Source organism: Lontra canadensis, unplaced genomic scaffold, assembly GCF_010015895.1.
Source record: "Lontra canadensis isolate GAN:19392208 unplaced genomic scaffold, GSC_riverotter_1.0 scaffold115, whole genome shotgun sequence".
Lineage (NCBI taxonomy): Eukaryota > Metazoa > Chordata > Mammalia > Carnivora > Mustelidae > Lontra > Lontra canadensis.
This window is the reverse complement of record NW_022631109.1, coordinates 5,629,976-5,644,803: the sequence shown is the minus strand read 5'-3', so window position 1 is coordinate 5,644,803 and position 14,828 is coordinate 5,629,976. Positions and strand designations below refer to the sequence as shown.

General features: G+C 48.3%; 1 protein-coding gene and 1 non-coding gene across 2 annotated transcripts; both read right to left on the bottom strand.

The window, feature by feature from the left end:
* Positions 1-10,727: 10,727 nt before the first annotated feature.
* On the bottom strand, positions 10,728-11,307 carry LOC116856952 (60S ribosomal protein L10-like). The gene has a single exon (XM_032840680.1). It carries the CDS (start codon positions 11,115-11,117, stop codon positions 10,815-10,817), a length of 303 nt encoding a protein of 100 aa, XP_032696571.1. The 5' UTR covers positions 11,118-11,307; the 3' UTR covers positions 10,728-10,814.
* Positions 11,178-11,311, bottom strand: LOC116856979. The gene has a single exon (XR_004380663.1). It is a non-coding gene; the product is annotated as a small nucleolar RNA SNORA70 (small nucleolar RNA).
* Positions 11,312-14,828: the final 3,517 nt, after the last annotated feature.

The window sequence follows — 14,828 nt, the reverse complement described above, 5'->3', positions numbered from 1 at the left end:
TGATTTGAAAATTTTTAGAAAGATTTATTTATTTTAGAGAGAGGGTGGGCAAGCAGGGGGAGGAACAGAGAGGGAGGCAGAGAGAGGGAAAATTTAAGCAGACTCCCTGCTGAGGACAAAGCCTGATGCGGGGCTCCATCTCATGACTCTTGAGATCAGGACCTGAGCTGAAACCAAAAGTCAGATGCTTAACCGACTGAGCCACCCAGGCACCCCAAGAATAGAATTTTAAATACATAAGAAGGATTATAAAGGGAACTGATTGTGATGTGGTTATGGAAATAATATAAACAAAATTGTAATATAGTAATACTATGATTCTTTACTAATATGAAATAACCACTATAATTTCAAAGTAGTGATGAACATAAATGATCTTTTGAGATGTCTGTAATATTAGGTATGATAGGAAAATATCTGTTATATCTATGTCTGTGGTTTGTAGCCTACATTTATAATGGAAGGAAAGAGATCAGTTAGAGATTAGTGAACACAAAGATGTAATTTTTCCTCAACCAAGTTCATGGGCCCCCTGAATTCTGTCCGTGAATTCCATGAATTCTTATTGTGAGTTCATATTCTGGGCCCCAGCTGAGAACCTCAACTCCCATTTCCCTTATGAAACCCTCCGTAACTACCACACTTCCATTTGAGTTTTCCCTCATGCCAAACTCTTTCAACATTTGTTCATTTAACTAACATTTATGAAGATTGTCCATATTCATGCAAGGCACATAACAGATGGTGGAGGTCCATAGAATGAGAAGCAAGACCCAGCTTTATAATCTGTGGACACAATGGACATATTCTCCCCCAACCATAACCCCCAATGTAACACAAAAAGCATCACAGGAGAACTTTGAGCAAAGGTCTGCAGTATCCCAGAGGAGGGAGAAGTTAATAGTTCAGTTTAGCAGTGAGATGGGGATGGAAATGTTACAAGAGGAAGAGGATATCTGAGCTTGGCTTGGTAGAGGGAATAGGATGGAAACAACTTCCACATGGTTCAAGCAGGTTGGTATTTTTCCTTTGTCTCTCTTGTCACAAGTAAATATGAAGTTCCAATCAGGTAGGGACCAGGTTTTATGTGTTCTTTACAGCTCTCAGAACCTATGACAGGACTGAGCATGGACACTGAATATATGCTTGTTGGTTAATTAATGGTGTTTCTTTCTAGTCTCTGTATCAGTTAGTTACTGCTGTGTAACAAAATACCCCAAACTCAATGGCTTTAAACAACAATCTGTTCTTTCTACAGGCTGTTCTGCTGATCTGGACCAGAACCAGCTGTTTTCAGGTGGGCTCCGTGGTCACCTGCAAATCAGCCAGTGCTGGCTGGCCTAGAATCGCCTTGGCTGGGTGACCTGGCTCTCTTCTGCATGATTTTCAAGCCATGCTGGCATCAAATCTGCTGCTGTTCCACTGGCCAGAGCAAGTCATCAGGCCAATCCCAGAGTTGATGCAGAGGATGCTACCCAGGGGTCAGGATTCAATGAGGCATAAACAATCTTGGCCGCTGAGGTAATCCGTCCACCATTGCTTTCACAATTAAACAATCCATGACAAATCCTTTGTGGACTGGGACAGATCTAAATCATTGGATAAAGACATAAATAAATCAAAGTGTAGCATGGCAATTTATGAATTCAACTACTGATGTGGTCTCTCTTGTGGCTGCATCCCGAGTGCTCGAAGAATGTTTTCCCAGAGACTGGCTCGGCGATCCTTTTATTAGTGTTATTTTAACTCGGGTGCAAACCCGCTGCCTTGTCCTTTCATGCTGGTATTCCACCAGTTAAGCCTCCCACACAATTTTTCATAGAGATGTTTTCTTTCCCCCTGAGGACATCTGCAACAATCCAGAACACACTTTCCTTGGTACTTGACTCTGAGTTGCTATAAATATCGGTAATTCTGTCAGCAGCTTAGGGTCATAGCTCAGGTCTCCCGAACCAGCATCGCTTGCCCCTCTGCCTTGACTTGCGTCTGTGGTGGCAGCAGCCCAGTAGGCAAAGTGAAGTGGAACATACAGGTCAGAAAACATGTTCTCTGAGTAATGGAGACAAAAGCATGTGCGTGTGTGTGTGCGCGTGTGTGCGCGCGTGTGTGTGTGCGCGTGTATAGGCAGACTGATCCACACAATTGTTTTTCATTCTTCAGGCTTTAAGGAGGGTGACAGTCCATTTTGAAAAAAAAAAAGTTCAAGGGCATGGTGTGGGGAGGTCGTGCAGACCTGAGCGCGAATCATCTCCCCACCCAGGGGCTAGGTAGCCTCTGGGAAGCGGTTTTGACCTCTGAGCTCCAAATTATTCGTAAAATGGAAACCTTCATGTTCTGACTGCTCAGATTAAAAAACAAACAAACAAACAAACCAACCAACCCTGAAGTCAGGTACCAGTAGCAGGAATTCGGTTCTCTGTTAGTTTGGGAGCGAGCAGGAGGCCTGCGTTCCAGTCGTCGCCTTGTCACCAGCTAGAGGGCCACGCGAGCTTCAGTCTCCTCCCTCAGAGGGGCACAGAACAGTTTCATGCTGTTCTGCATGGAGCCCACAGCCTGGTTTTGGCAAGTAAGTGGTGTATCACACAGGGAGTCCTTTTGCAAAGTAATTTGAAGTCCCCTTGAATACATGGGAAGTAATGCCGCAGTGAAGGGTCCCTCCCACGTGGGATTTTATGGAGCGCCGACTGTCCGCCCAGCGCTCGGCGCGGTCCCTGTTGTTCGTGGTGATGCGGAGGAGAAATTAAAATTACAAGCGTGTTTCCTTCCAGATGTTGTTGCTACAGGCTCAAGGTGCTCTTTTAACTGGGACATCAGGCTTTCTTGAAATAGACAGGAATTCTAGAAACATGACATGGTGCCTGATTCATCGCTTAAACTTGTCGCTGACTCATTCTCTCCTTGATAGTTTTCTTCAACAGTAACTTTAATTACATCATTTGCTTATTGTTTCGCCCCCCCCGCCGATTTGTTCTCTTCTTCACAGTTCTTGTTTATCGTCTCGGTGATTGGGCTGTCTCACCTCTGAGCCTTGTGTAAGCCTTCTGGACTCTGGAAACAGAAACGGAGTTTTTCACATACCTGTCTTAATGTGTACACATATACCCCCAGGCTGGTATCCTTGAAATACATCAGGAGGAAGAAGACGACTTTTGACTTTGTTAGTGTTTCATGGAAATTATCTTTTTATTTATTTATTTATTTGACAGACAGAGATCACACGTAGGCAGAGAGGCAGGCAGGGGGTGGGGTGGGGGGGAAACCAGGCTCCCCGCTGAGCAGAGAGCCCAATGTGGGGCTCGATTCCAGGACCCTGGGACCATGACCTGAGCCAAAGGCAGAGATTTTAACTCACTGAGCCACCCAGGAGCCCCTCATGGAAATTATCTTATTGAATGCTCTTAGCCAACCTACACAGTAGATATAATCCAGCTTTAAAATTAAAAAAAAAAAAAAAAACCCTCGGGAACAGAGGCTCCAAGAAGGGGCTATACTTGCCCTAGGTCAGTGTGGTAGATGGCAAAAGTGTGGTCACAAATCTTTATCTTTCCCTGTACCCACATCCTTTGCTGCGTCATCTGCAAGGTCCTCCTCCTCAGACTCTGGGTTTGGCAACGTGACTTGCTCTGGCCCCTGGGACAAAGGCAAACGTGATGTAAGCGGACTGCTTAGGACTTGTGCCCTCAGTGGGGTTTGGTCTTCTTTCTTGTACCTCTGCTGCTGTCATGAGACCATGCTTGGGCTGGCCTAACGGAGAACGAGGGCCAGGAGCTGAGTGGCGCCAACAGACCCAGCCGTCAATGGACCGCCTGGGGTAGGCTTGTTAGCGAGCCTGGCTATCGTCAGCAGCACCCACTAGCCAACGGTCATGCCCAAGTGGCGCACGCGTATTATTGCATACCGTGGAGGTTTTGTGGTTGCTTGTTCCTCAGTGTTATCGTAGCAATATGTAACTGACCCAATCAGCATATGGGAAAGAGCAGATCCTAGGAAGAGGGCAGGTCTGCATGGGAATTCCACAGCTCTGCTATTTGGAATGCACTCATTTTTGAGACTAAATTGTCTTATCCTTAAAATGATGGACTAGTCCTTCCCTCATAGGGTTGCTGGAAGATTAAACACAAGGCAAAATAAATTAAGCTCTTGGCTTCATGTTGGGCAGGGGAGCCTGCTTAAGATTCTCTCTGTCCCTCTCCTTTTGCCCCTCCCCCTGCTCTAATAAATAAATAAATAAATAAATAAATAAGGTGCCTGGGTGGCTCAGTTGTTTAAGTCACTGCCTTTGGCTCAGGTCATTATTTTGGAGTCCTGGGATCGAGTCCTGCATCGTGCTCCCAGCTCTGTGGGGAGTCTGCTTCTCCCTCTGGTCTTCTCCCCTCTCATGCTCTCTCTCACTCTCTCTCGCAAATAAATAAACAAAATCTTAAACAAACAAATAAACAAATACATGAATAAAACAAACAATCCCTTGGGACACAGTGTGATGGTAGATGATGGCCAAAAATAGTGGCTTCTCGCAGCGATGCCCCAAAGCCATCAGCTACGGGGTTCTGGAGCTCAGACCAAGAACCATCCAAAAGTGTAGCTAATACCTTTCACATCAGCTCAAAGGTGAAAACGAAGGCCAGATGGCTGGATTCTATCCTTACTGGGACATGCATCTTCCCGGAATCCCCCATTGCAGCAGATTGAGTGGGATGGGCCTTAATAATTTTGCTTAAATTGAGGGGACTGACCATGAAAGATTTTCCTTTGGGCCTGTGGTTAAGCAAAATAGATGATCGTGAAATGGGAAAGGAGTGTTGCTTTTGCCCTGGGGATGGATTTGGGACTCAAAGCCCTACTGGGTGCAGAGGCCGGCCGGTCTGGGCAGTCTTGCTCTGGTGCTGGAGCCCTCCTGCCCCTCACATGCAGTTTTGATGACAGATCATTCAAGAAACATGCGTATTTCCCTGGGAGGTTTTGAGATTTTGCTTTGTCCCTTGTCCTCCTTTTTCTGGGCCCTTTCCCTTCCTTTGAAGCGTTTGTCTTCCTGACATGACAAAGGTACTCGGGTAAACTTATGGTTAATTATCTCAAGGGGGAAGGAAAAATAAAACCAATCTAAGGCTGAAATTCAGGGCAATTAACACTGTAAACTCTCAGAAGGTTGAGATGCTCTTTTTGAAAATTAAAAAAAAATCATATACATTCAAGGAATGGTTTTTCTCCTAAACAGAATTAACTTGAGATGTCTTCTATACACTCTGGCTTTTTCCAAACTCCCTCCCTTTTCAGTCCTGCCCCAAAGAGCTCATTTCTCTTTCTCTTCTCTGATGCTGGCCGTAAGTCGGCCACAGTTAAATGCACGGGGCTATGCCTCACTGTGCGACCTTGGATGCATCACATGGAATTTCAATCTTCAGTTTCTCACCAGGAAGGTGACGTGTCTATAGGATTTCTTTATGAAAAGTTTTTTTTTAGAAACATAAAACAAGAGTTTATTATTATCTCTTATAGTTCCTGGGGTGGAGTGGGCCCAGCTGGGAGCTTCTTTCTGGGGATTCTCATGTGGCTGCATGAGACCATGGTTGAGGCTGGGGTCACCTGCAGGCTTACTGGGGCTGGGTGTCCAAGACTGGCAGCTGATGCCCATAGTGAGAGCTGTGGATTCGGCTGGACAGAGCGGATGGTGTAACTTCATCTGGATTCTCTGTGTGGCTTGGGCTGCTCATGCATGTGGTTTCTGAGTTCTGAGAGGGAACATCCCAATATGAGTGTTTCCAGATACCCAGATGGAAGCTCCAAAATCTCCTTATGGTTTAGACTTGGAGGTAACAGGATATCACGTTTGCTACAAGATTCTGTTCCTTCTGATGCTAAAATTTTGATTTCATGATATGGATCCTCCCTTCTATGCCTGAATCAGATGTAAGTTCACGACACTGAGCAGAGAGCTGGCTCGGTCTGGGTACAGAGCGGGGGCCTGTCTCATGTGGAAGATATACAAATATAATGGCCCCATCATCCTAGTTATCTGGGAAGGGAGCTCAGGGTAGATTGTCATCTACCAGTGCCCTCTGCGTTCTTTCTGCACCGAACCCTAGGCTCTGAATCTTTGCCCCTTACTCCACCTTGCTCCTCCTCCCCTGGGTACAGTTACAGTGTTAGGCATGTGATATATGCTCCCATAGTGGTGAGAAAGAGAAGACCTAATTCCTGCTCATTATTTAGATGAGAAGACCAACTATGGGAGGGGAAAAGATTGCTAAGCGGATGGCAAGTGTTGCATGCCAAATGGGTGTTGAAGTCAGAAAGTGCTAGAGGCATTCAGGGGGAAGGAGATGTGGTGGATGAAGGAAGGAAGTCTTCCTAGAGAGGGTGTCCCTTGATCTGAATCTTGAAAGCTGAGCTGGAACTACCAGGGGAAGCAGGGGGAAGGGTATTTCAGGAGGAGAGACCGTGTGAGGTGTGGTGTGTCAGGAACCAACAAGCCTTGTGGGGTGGGTGCCGTTTGAAGTCAGAGCTGGGAGCTTGTACGAGATGGGGCAGGAGACGCAGGCAGGACCCAGGGTTGTGCATGGTCTTGGAGGACGGATGGGCAAACAGCAGCCCTGTTTACTGCATGAGGATACTGAAGCTTAGGTAGATAAAGGGGCTTTATTAAGGGTGTGTGGTGTGCAAGCAACCCAGGCAGAATTTGAACCCAAGATGACCTGACTTCCCAGTCCAGTTCCTTCTCTACCACAGTAACTATGATCTACCTTCCGTTGCTGCTGCTGGGTTTCCCCATACGCTCCCCCCCGCCTCTCTGAGCCTCCTGGCAGACCAAGGGTGTTGCTTTTCTGCACCATTTATTGTAATGACTTCAATTAAACCATCTTGTGCTGGATCAGTGAGCAGCTCTAGGGAATCGATGAGCAAGGCTGGCTACCAGGGAAGCAGAGCTTCCTCCCCTTATCCCTGCCAATCCCAGGGCTGTGCTCCTGTCCCCACACTTGGGGAGGGCTCAAGGGAGGAAAAGGGGGTGCCCGGGGGCTGGTACAAAAAATCAAGGAAGCAGGTGTCTCTTACCTTCCACACACGGAGGGTGCACTGTCAGCTCTCAGGGGTTCAACCTGCCCGGCACTGCCTGCCACTGACCTTGTTCTGTTGCCTTCCTCTGGTTAATTTGGATTTACAGCAGCAGCTCTGGGACGATGAGCTGTCCTCACTTGGCTGCCTTCCGTTTGGGCCCAGGAGGCAATGAACCCTGACCCCAAAGGAGAGGGGCCTTTCCGAACTTGCTACCTGACCTTGGCCAAGTTGCCCCCTCTCTCTGAGACTTCCGGGAAAAACAGTGGGGTGCACATGGAGAGCCATTAGGCTGTGGTTTTCTGTCCTTTTTGATTTAGGGTCTCCCCTTCTTTGACTTGCTCTGGGCCTCTGAGCCCGTGAAACAAATCAGTGGACACCCTTGACAGTTGGCTCCACTTTGGTTTGGCCCCTGGGAGGAAACTGGAGGGTGGGGGAGAGAGGGAAGAGTACTCCTTCACTCTGAGCTTCTGCCCCAAAGCCCTTCCGCTCTGGCCCTGCCCGTGTGGGGCTCCAGCAGCACTCCTTCCGCCCTGAAACCCTAGCTGCTTACAGCCCCAGGGATTCCTAGCCCCTTCCTGCTTCCTTTCATCCTGCCCATCTCCCCGGAAGTAGTCCCTCCTCACTAGCGCCTCTTCAGGTGACCCAGAGGAGTGGAGCTCTGTGTCCTGCTGATGCAGCCTCTGAAGGCCTTTTCCCACTCCCGGATCTGCTGGGCTCACCAGGGGGAAGATGCTAGGAACTGGCAAGCTCTCAGCGGCCCTCAGCTTGGGTTATCCTGTGTTGGGGGAGCCCAGGAGAAGGCATCCCAGCTCCTGCCAGGCTTTTCCTTCTCTTTCTCTAGTCCTCGGCTCCCGGGGTCTCAGTTCAGATCCCCAGCATTTGGTTTTCATCTTAAATCAGTATTATTGCGCTGTAAGCTCCGGCTGGTATGCTGTATCCCCTGGAAGCACAGGTGGGTGGGTGCCCATCCTTTTGGCTCGGGTCTGTTTTAACAGCTTTCTACCTGGTCTCCAGCCTTCATTCTCATCCCTGCAAAATCATGATAATCAGATCACATATGTTACTGCCCAACTCCTGGACCTTGGCTGGTACTCTTGTGCCTTGAGATCAAAGTGCAAAACTCTCTTGAATAAAGTATGAGGGCTTCATGCTCCAGGCTTGGCCACCCCCTCTTCTCATGGATGCCCCTGCCACCATGAACTTCTTGAGTCACGGGCCAAGCTCTCTGCCTCTGCATGACCTATTCCCAGACCTGAGGCACCCTGCATCCACACATCGTTTACCCTCAGCATCCCTCTGTGCCTCCTGAATCCTCTTTGCCCTTGAACATCAAGCTGAAGGTGCCCCTGTAGGAGGTCTTCCCTGATGGTAGCCGCAGTGAGCATGACTCCTCCCCTGTGCTTCTAGCACACTGTGGGTATTTCTGCTTACACTTATCCAGAACTATAAATGTTGTCTGTCTGTCTTATTAGAGTGTGATCAGAGTCTGCCCTTTGGCTCTGTGCCCCTAGCTACTACCACTCTACACGGTGTGTCATCCATCATTCCTTCATTCATCCATTCAACAAATATTGAGTGCCTGCTCTATGCCCAGCACTCCTCCAGCATGGGGGCTAAGGGAGTGTATGAGACAGGTGTTCTAGTCATTTGGCTGCTGCCTCCCAGGTCCAAATCTATGTTATACTCAGCTGTGTGATGCTGGGTGGGGAGGCTACGCTCGGTTTTTCCTTGGTCGTGGAACTTCCCATTTCTGCCAGCAGTGGCGCTAGAGGGAGGCAGGAGGCAGGAGGACCAACCTGCTCCATCCTTGCCAGGGGATCCCATCAGGATTGCCCCAGCTTTGGCTCTTCTTCCTGTTAGCAGTAGCTGGTTCTGGCCTCCACCTGCTTCGGACCCTACCAGGTCCTACCAGGACCCTATCGCAGAGGTGAGGAGCGCAGGAGGATGCCCTGCTGGAGGGCCCCGCCCCGCTCTACAGGTTCCTCCGCCTCCACATTTCAAAGTCCCATAATCCCACTGTTCCCTGTGGATGTTACTTCTGGTTACTTCGGTCCGATCTTTTAATTTTTTCTTTCCTTCTAATTTGCCTTAAACTGATTCCTTTCACTGAATTATCACTGTTGAGGTAAATAGCATGATTCCCGGTTTCCCAACTGGACCCGGAACAACGCAACGGGGAAGGTCCCGGGTCTATAGGTCTCCAATTCGAGTTGAGCAAGAGAGAGAACCAGCTAGTGAAAAGGGCAATAGTAAAATGTATTCTGATGAAAAATAAGGCAGGATGATGCTTGGAGCCTGGGCTACATACTGTAGATCGGGTAGTCAGGGAAGGTCTTTCCAAGGTGACATGAAAGTAGGGCAAGACATGGTAAGTTTCCACCCATGCAAAGAGCTGGAGAAGAATGTTCCAGGGAAAAGTCTTGGGTTGCCGGTTTTGGACTTTGGGTCCCCAGATCAGTGCTCCTCTGTGGCTACCCATTCTCTTTGTGAGGTGTACCAAGAGAGCTCTAGACAGAGCGTTCTCCTTTGCAGCTGGACAGAGGTCCTGCTTCTCCCCACCCCCACTGCTGTCCCCTGGTCCGGCCACCAGCTTCTCACCATATCATAATAGCCGAGACCAAGGTCTTAGGCAAGGGAGGGCCCAGGCCAGAAGGGGCCTCACAGCCAGAGTGAGAGATGCCTGTGGGGCTTGGGGTTCACCTTTAACAGGCAGCAAGGAGGTTTCGGGTAGAAGGGAGGAGTCTCTTTCTAAGTAGAGGTGGGAGTAAGAGAAAGATACTTCTACATGCTTCAGGCAATAGGTCTGTGCTTTATTGAAAGAATCCTTCCTCCTGTGAATAATATAATCTGACATTTAGGGCGATGGAAGGGAATGGCTGGATGGATCCTGGGAGGGCTGCTGAGGTGATTTTAGTGGTTAGCATTTTTTCCTCACAGTTTGGACAAAAGAGGGGGATGGAAGACTGGAGAGACCCTTCCACACCCAGGAGCTGGAGAGGCATGAACTTTGGAAGGCCCCAACCAGCACTGTGCTCTGACTGGCTGTCTCTCTCTGCCTCAGTTTCTTCTTCTCACAGACTGGCCATATCCTTCCACCCACATCAGATCCCTGTTCCAACCAGTCCAGTCCTCCCATCTGCCGCAGGGTTACCTGGGATGGGCTGGGTCCTGAAGGGCCTCGCTGGCTTGCCTCTGGCCACCACCGGATTCTTCCTCATTAAACAAATGAATCACAATCCTAATTAATTTGAACAACAGAATTTATGTAACTACTCCCAGCAGGATGTCTGCTCTCAGTCGGTAGCAAGATTAATTCCTCTCTCTGGGAAATTCCAGCCGTGCTGGTCAATAAACCTTAATGATGACTGAAATCTCCCATCTGTCTCTGCTCAGGGCAGGTAACCCCTGCTAACCAGACACCCAGTGGGCTTGATGCGGTACCCCGGACTCCGAGAAGAAGGGACAAGAATCTCCCAGCTTGGATGGGTTCTGATCCACAGTAGGTGTTCAATAAAGGACGGGGATGGCCCATTCTAGGGAGGGTCTGAATCTCTGAAAGCCCAGAGAAGGTGTTCAATTTCTATTTATGGAATGAATGAGAGAGACTGTCTATTGCTCAGCTACTTATAAAAACAGTTTCAAGCTCCTGAATTGCAACCAAGCCCCTCTGGCTCTTTTTTTTTTTTTTTTTTTTTTTTTTGACAGGAAGTTGGATTTCTTGGTGGGCATGAATATGACGGGAAGGGGTAGTGCCAAGGTTCTCATGAGTGCAGAGCCCTCCATTTGCCCAAGGGACCACGGTTAGGGGTGTATTTGACCCCACAGCCATCTGGGATGAGCCGCTTTTCAGCCACCATGTCTTTAAATTCATCCGCATTGAACTTAGTAAAGCCCCACTTCTTGGAGATGTGGATCTTCTGGCAGCCAGGGAACTTGAACTTGGCCCTGTGTAGGGCCTCAATCACATGCTCCTTGTTCTGCAGCTTGGTATGGATGGACATGATGACTTGGCCAATGTGGACCCTGGCTACTGTGCCCTGGGGCTTTCCAAAGGAACCCCGCATACCTGTCTGCAGCCTAAATTGGAGATAGCCATGAGGTCAGACCCCAGCATCCACCAAAAGGGCTGTCTCCAAGGTCCCTTAGGGCAACCCATACAATCAACAGGCTGCATACACTACCGAGGAGGCTACTGTTTGCAGCCATGGCACACTGGGCCCCCATAGACAAAGAGCACAGTTGGCTTAATTGGCTGCAGAGCCCTCTGGTTCTTTCTACCACTTACTTCCACTATTTCCCATGACCATAGCCAATTCTGTCTTTTCACTATTTTAAACTTTCTGGAGTCAGAGTCTTGGCTCTTGATGTTCCCTGCCCTTGAACTGTGCCAACCCTGTCTCTCCAAAACAGACCCCGTGCTGGCTGCCTGGGTGGGAAGGGTAGTGAAGTGGAAAGTATTCTGGAATTAGTTCTAATTCTGGCTCTGCCACTTACTCATCGTACTTCACCTCTCTGTTTGTCACCTTCCCCTCCTATGTAAATGACATGAGGTTCTTAGGAAGAATAAATAAGAAAACACAGTGAAAATGTATCACTCAGTGCTTGACTCATGTAACAACAGGCAAAGTTTTAGGCCCTGGGAATACAGTGGTGCTCGACAAGATTCCTGCTCCCAAGGTATTTAATTTCTAGGAGAAGACAAGCAATAAGGCCCATATGTAAGTTTCATTAGGCACTCAGGGAAAATAAAATAGAAAAAATGTTACGGAAAATGACTGGAGGAACTCTTTGAAGAGACACCATTTTTGTGGAGACCCAAATGCCAGGAATGGAATGAACATGAAGATCTGGGGACATGGCATTCCAGAAGCCAGGAAAAGCAGTGGCAAAGGCTCTGAGATGCAAAGTGACTTTTGCTTTGCTTGATCAGTGGGCCAAGGTTCTGTAAGATTGAATCATTTGCCCAGTTGCCTGGCTAGGTGGTGCTAGGGTTGGGATCTGAACCCACGTCTTTTGCCCTTAACGCTTGTCACTCCAGCAGGAGAAAGTGTAAGAGAAAGGAAGAGTGACTGTAGATGAGGTGGGACACCTCACCAGATCCAGATCCATCTGTGTCTTCCTGACAACTTGCAGGATTCTAGGATTCTGGCTCCTATGAAGGCCTTCTACCTTCACTGGCCCAAGGCATCCTAATATCTCCCTGAATGTGCCAGCTCCAATTCCTTCTACATTTATGACCAGGAAAAACCAACTCTTTTTGCCATTTTTTCTCCCCCGATTATAATACATGTTCATGGTTGAAAATCAGAAATGGATAAAAGCGATAATTTCAACTCTTCGGGAATGTTTGATATTTATCTTTCCGGTCAGTTCTATGCACACAGATGCTTTACAAGGTCATGAACATATTGCACATACAGTTTTGGAATACCCCTTTTCCTCTTGTAATGAAAAAAAGTGTCTTCAAATGTATTTTTAACAGCTGACTAAAAGGACCGACTCAAATGTAACCATGTTAGGGCTTTTATTATTACGTGTAACACAAAGATCCTTTTTACCTGTAAATCTTTGTTACAGGATGTCCTACAGAGAAGGAGAAGTGTCCCCTTCCCTGAGTGCTGTGTCCTGTGCTCAGCAAAACCATCTTCTGTTAGGGGGAGTAGGGGCCTTTGCTCATGAGGGTGGAGCAGAGTTCATGGTTGCTCTCTACTGAGAAATGGACCTGGTCACCCTGTCCTTAACTTTCCCTTGCCCCTCTGCCTCTCCCTATCATTTTGGTCCCAGGACAGATACAATGAGGGAGAGGAGGAGAAAGGAGAATGCAATTTAATGTTCTAGTTTGAAACAGTAGATATCGAGATGGTGCTTTCGACATAGGCATTTTTTTTTAAAGATTTTATTTATTTATTTGACAGAGATCACAAGCAGGCAGAGAGGTAGGCAGAGAGTTGGGGGGGAAGCAGGCTCATCGCAGAGCAGAGAGCCCGATGCAGGGCTCGATCCCAGAACACTGGGATCACGAACTGAGCCGAAGGCAGAGGCTTTAATCCACTGAGCCACCCAGGCGCCCCCAACATAGGCATATTATTAAACAATATTTTTATTGAGTGATTAGTTGGCAGGAGAGTGAGGTTGATGGAGTCAGGGTCTGGTCTCAGTATGCCAAAGTCTAAGGTGACTGTGTTTTGCTTCTGTATGGGCCTGCCATGCAAGTGGCCATGGGATGCAGGGATCTAGGGCTCTAATTCCTGGGAATGTTGGGTTAGAATGTGGGGTACTCATCTGTAGTAGGCCTGGAGAACAAACCTGATAGCAAGATGGTGCCTGAGAGAGCATCTGAGTACCTGGGTCAGAGGCAATGTTCACTCCCGCTAGGGCAGGGAGAGTCGGTCTGCCTCCTGTGGTAGGTGCTCAGGTTAAGGCTCCTCCTTCGTCTTACCACCATCCCCACATCTTCTCCAGGTTCCTGTGTGGCCTCAGAAGACAAAAGGGAGAAAAAGATCAAACCTCGAAAGAAAAGACACAAGAGAAGAGACAGTAAGGACAACAGAATGAAAGTGAGAACAATGAGACAGAGGGAAGACGAGATACCCTCTGTGGGGAGGCTGATGGTTTGAAAGTAGACATCTTTATGGTAAAAGCTTAAGCAATAAGAGCTACTTTGGGTCTAGACAAACTTATTACACCTCCACAGCTGCCAGGTCCCAATTCACAAGGGCCAATGTCAAGTAGTCCTGTCTCATGGGTCAGAAATACAGCTTTGCCAACTGTACTCACTACAGACCATCTCCCTAAACTCACTGGGTTGCCCTTTTGCTGAAAAGCAATTTCTCAAACTTTTTTGAAGCTGACTCCTTCTCAGTGGAGCAGACAACGGAGAGCCAATGTCAGTGAAATGCCCTTCATGAAGATGTCTTGAGACCTCCTGAGTTTTTCAGGGAGGAAGTGAAGAGTGGAAGCTGGAGTGGGCTAGAGTCAGCAGGTGGGAGGAGGGGGGGCTGGAGAGAAGGACATGAAGAGGAGAGAGGAGGCTGGTTGGAGGAGGAATTCAGCTGTCCTTGCCACACTTACCTCTTGCAGCCAAACGATTATTCTGCCTCCTCCACCTCCATGGCTGGGGGAAATGGCATTCCAGCATCCACTGGAAAAGCCCAACAGTCACTGTCAGCTTCCGGAGGTGGTGTCGGTTGAGAAAACAAGACGGCAAATACAAGAGCTTGCTCTAATTGTGGGTAGAGATGCTTGTTCAATTTGGCCAGTGGGAACTTTTTGAAAGGACCTCTTACAGGAAACTGCAAGAAAGAAACAAAACAACCCACATGCAGGGGTAAAGGAGGGTCTTTAAACTCCATTGGATTCACCACCGACCCTGCTTGAGCAGACACTGGACTAAAAGGCCTCCTTTCCAGTCTGCACTTAGAGGACCTTCTGGTAAGCAACTTCCAGTGACCTCATCCCCCCACCCCCCACATGCAGTGCCAGGGCCCAAAGTTCTCCCTATCCGAGAAGGCACCCCTCCTTCATTTGAGCACTCCTCCAGCTCTGCATGGTCAAAGTGTCTCTTCGCCTTTGGCCCATTGCCTTCCCTGAGGTCCAATGACCTGGACTGTGAATTAGAAGGGTTCCCTCTCTCTGGAGGCAAGGTGTCTTCCAAAATATCAAAAAGAAAAGGGGTTTGAGAGATCATGGTGGATGAACCAACTCTATGAAAAAGCAGCTGAGGCCCAGAATCACACAAGGGAGTGGCAGGGGTGGGGCAGAATCCAGCCAATACA

What these genes read in the sequence shown, in the direction of transcription:
- LOC116856952 (XM_032840680.1), bottom strand. Translation starts at nt 11,117, where the DNA reads ATGCGGGGTTCCTTTGGAAAGCCCCAGGGCACAGTAGCCAGGGTCCAC.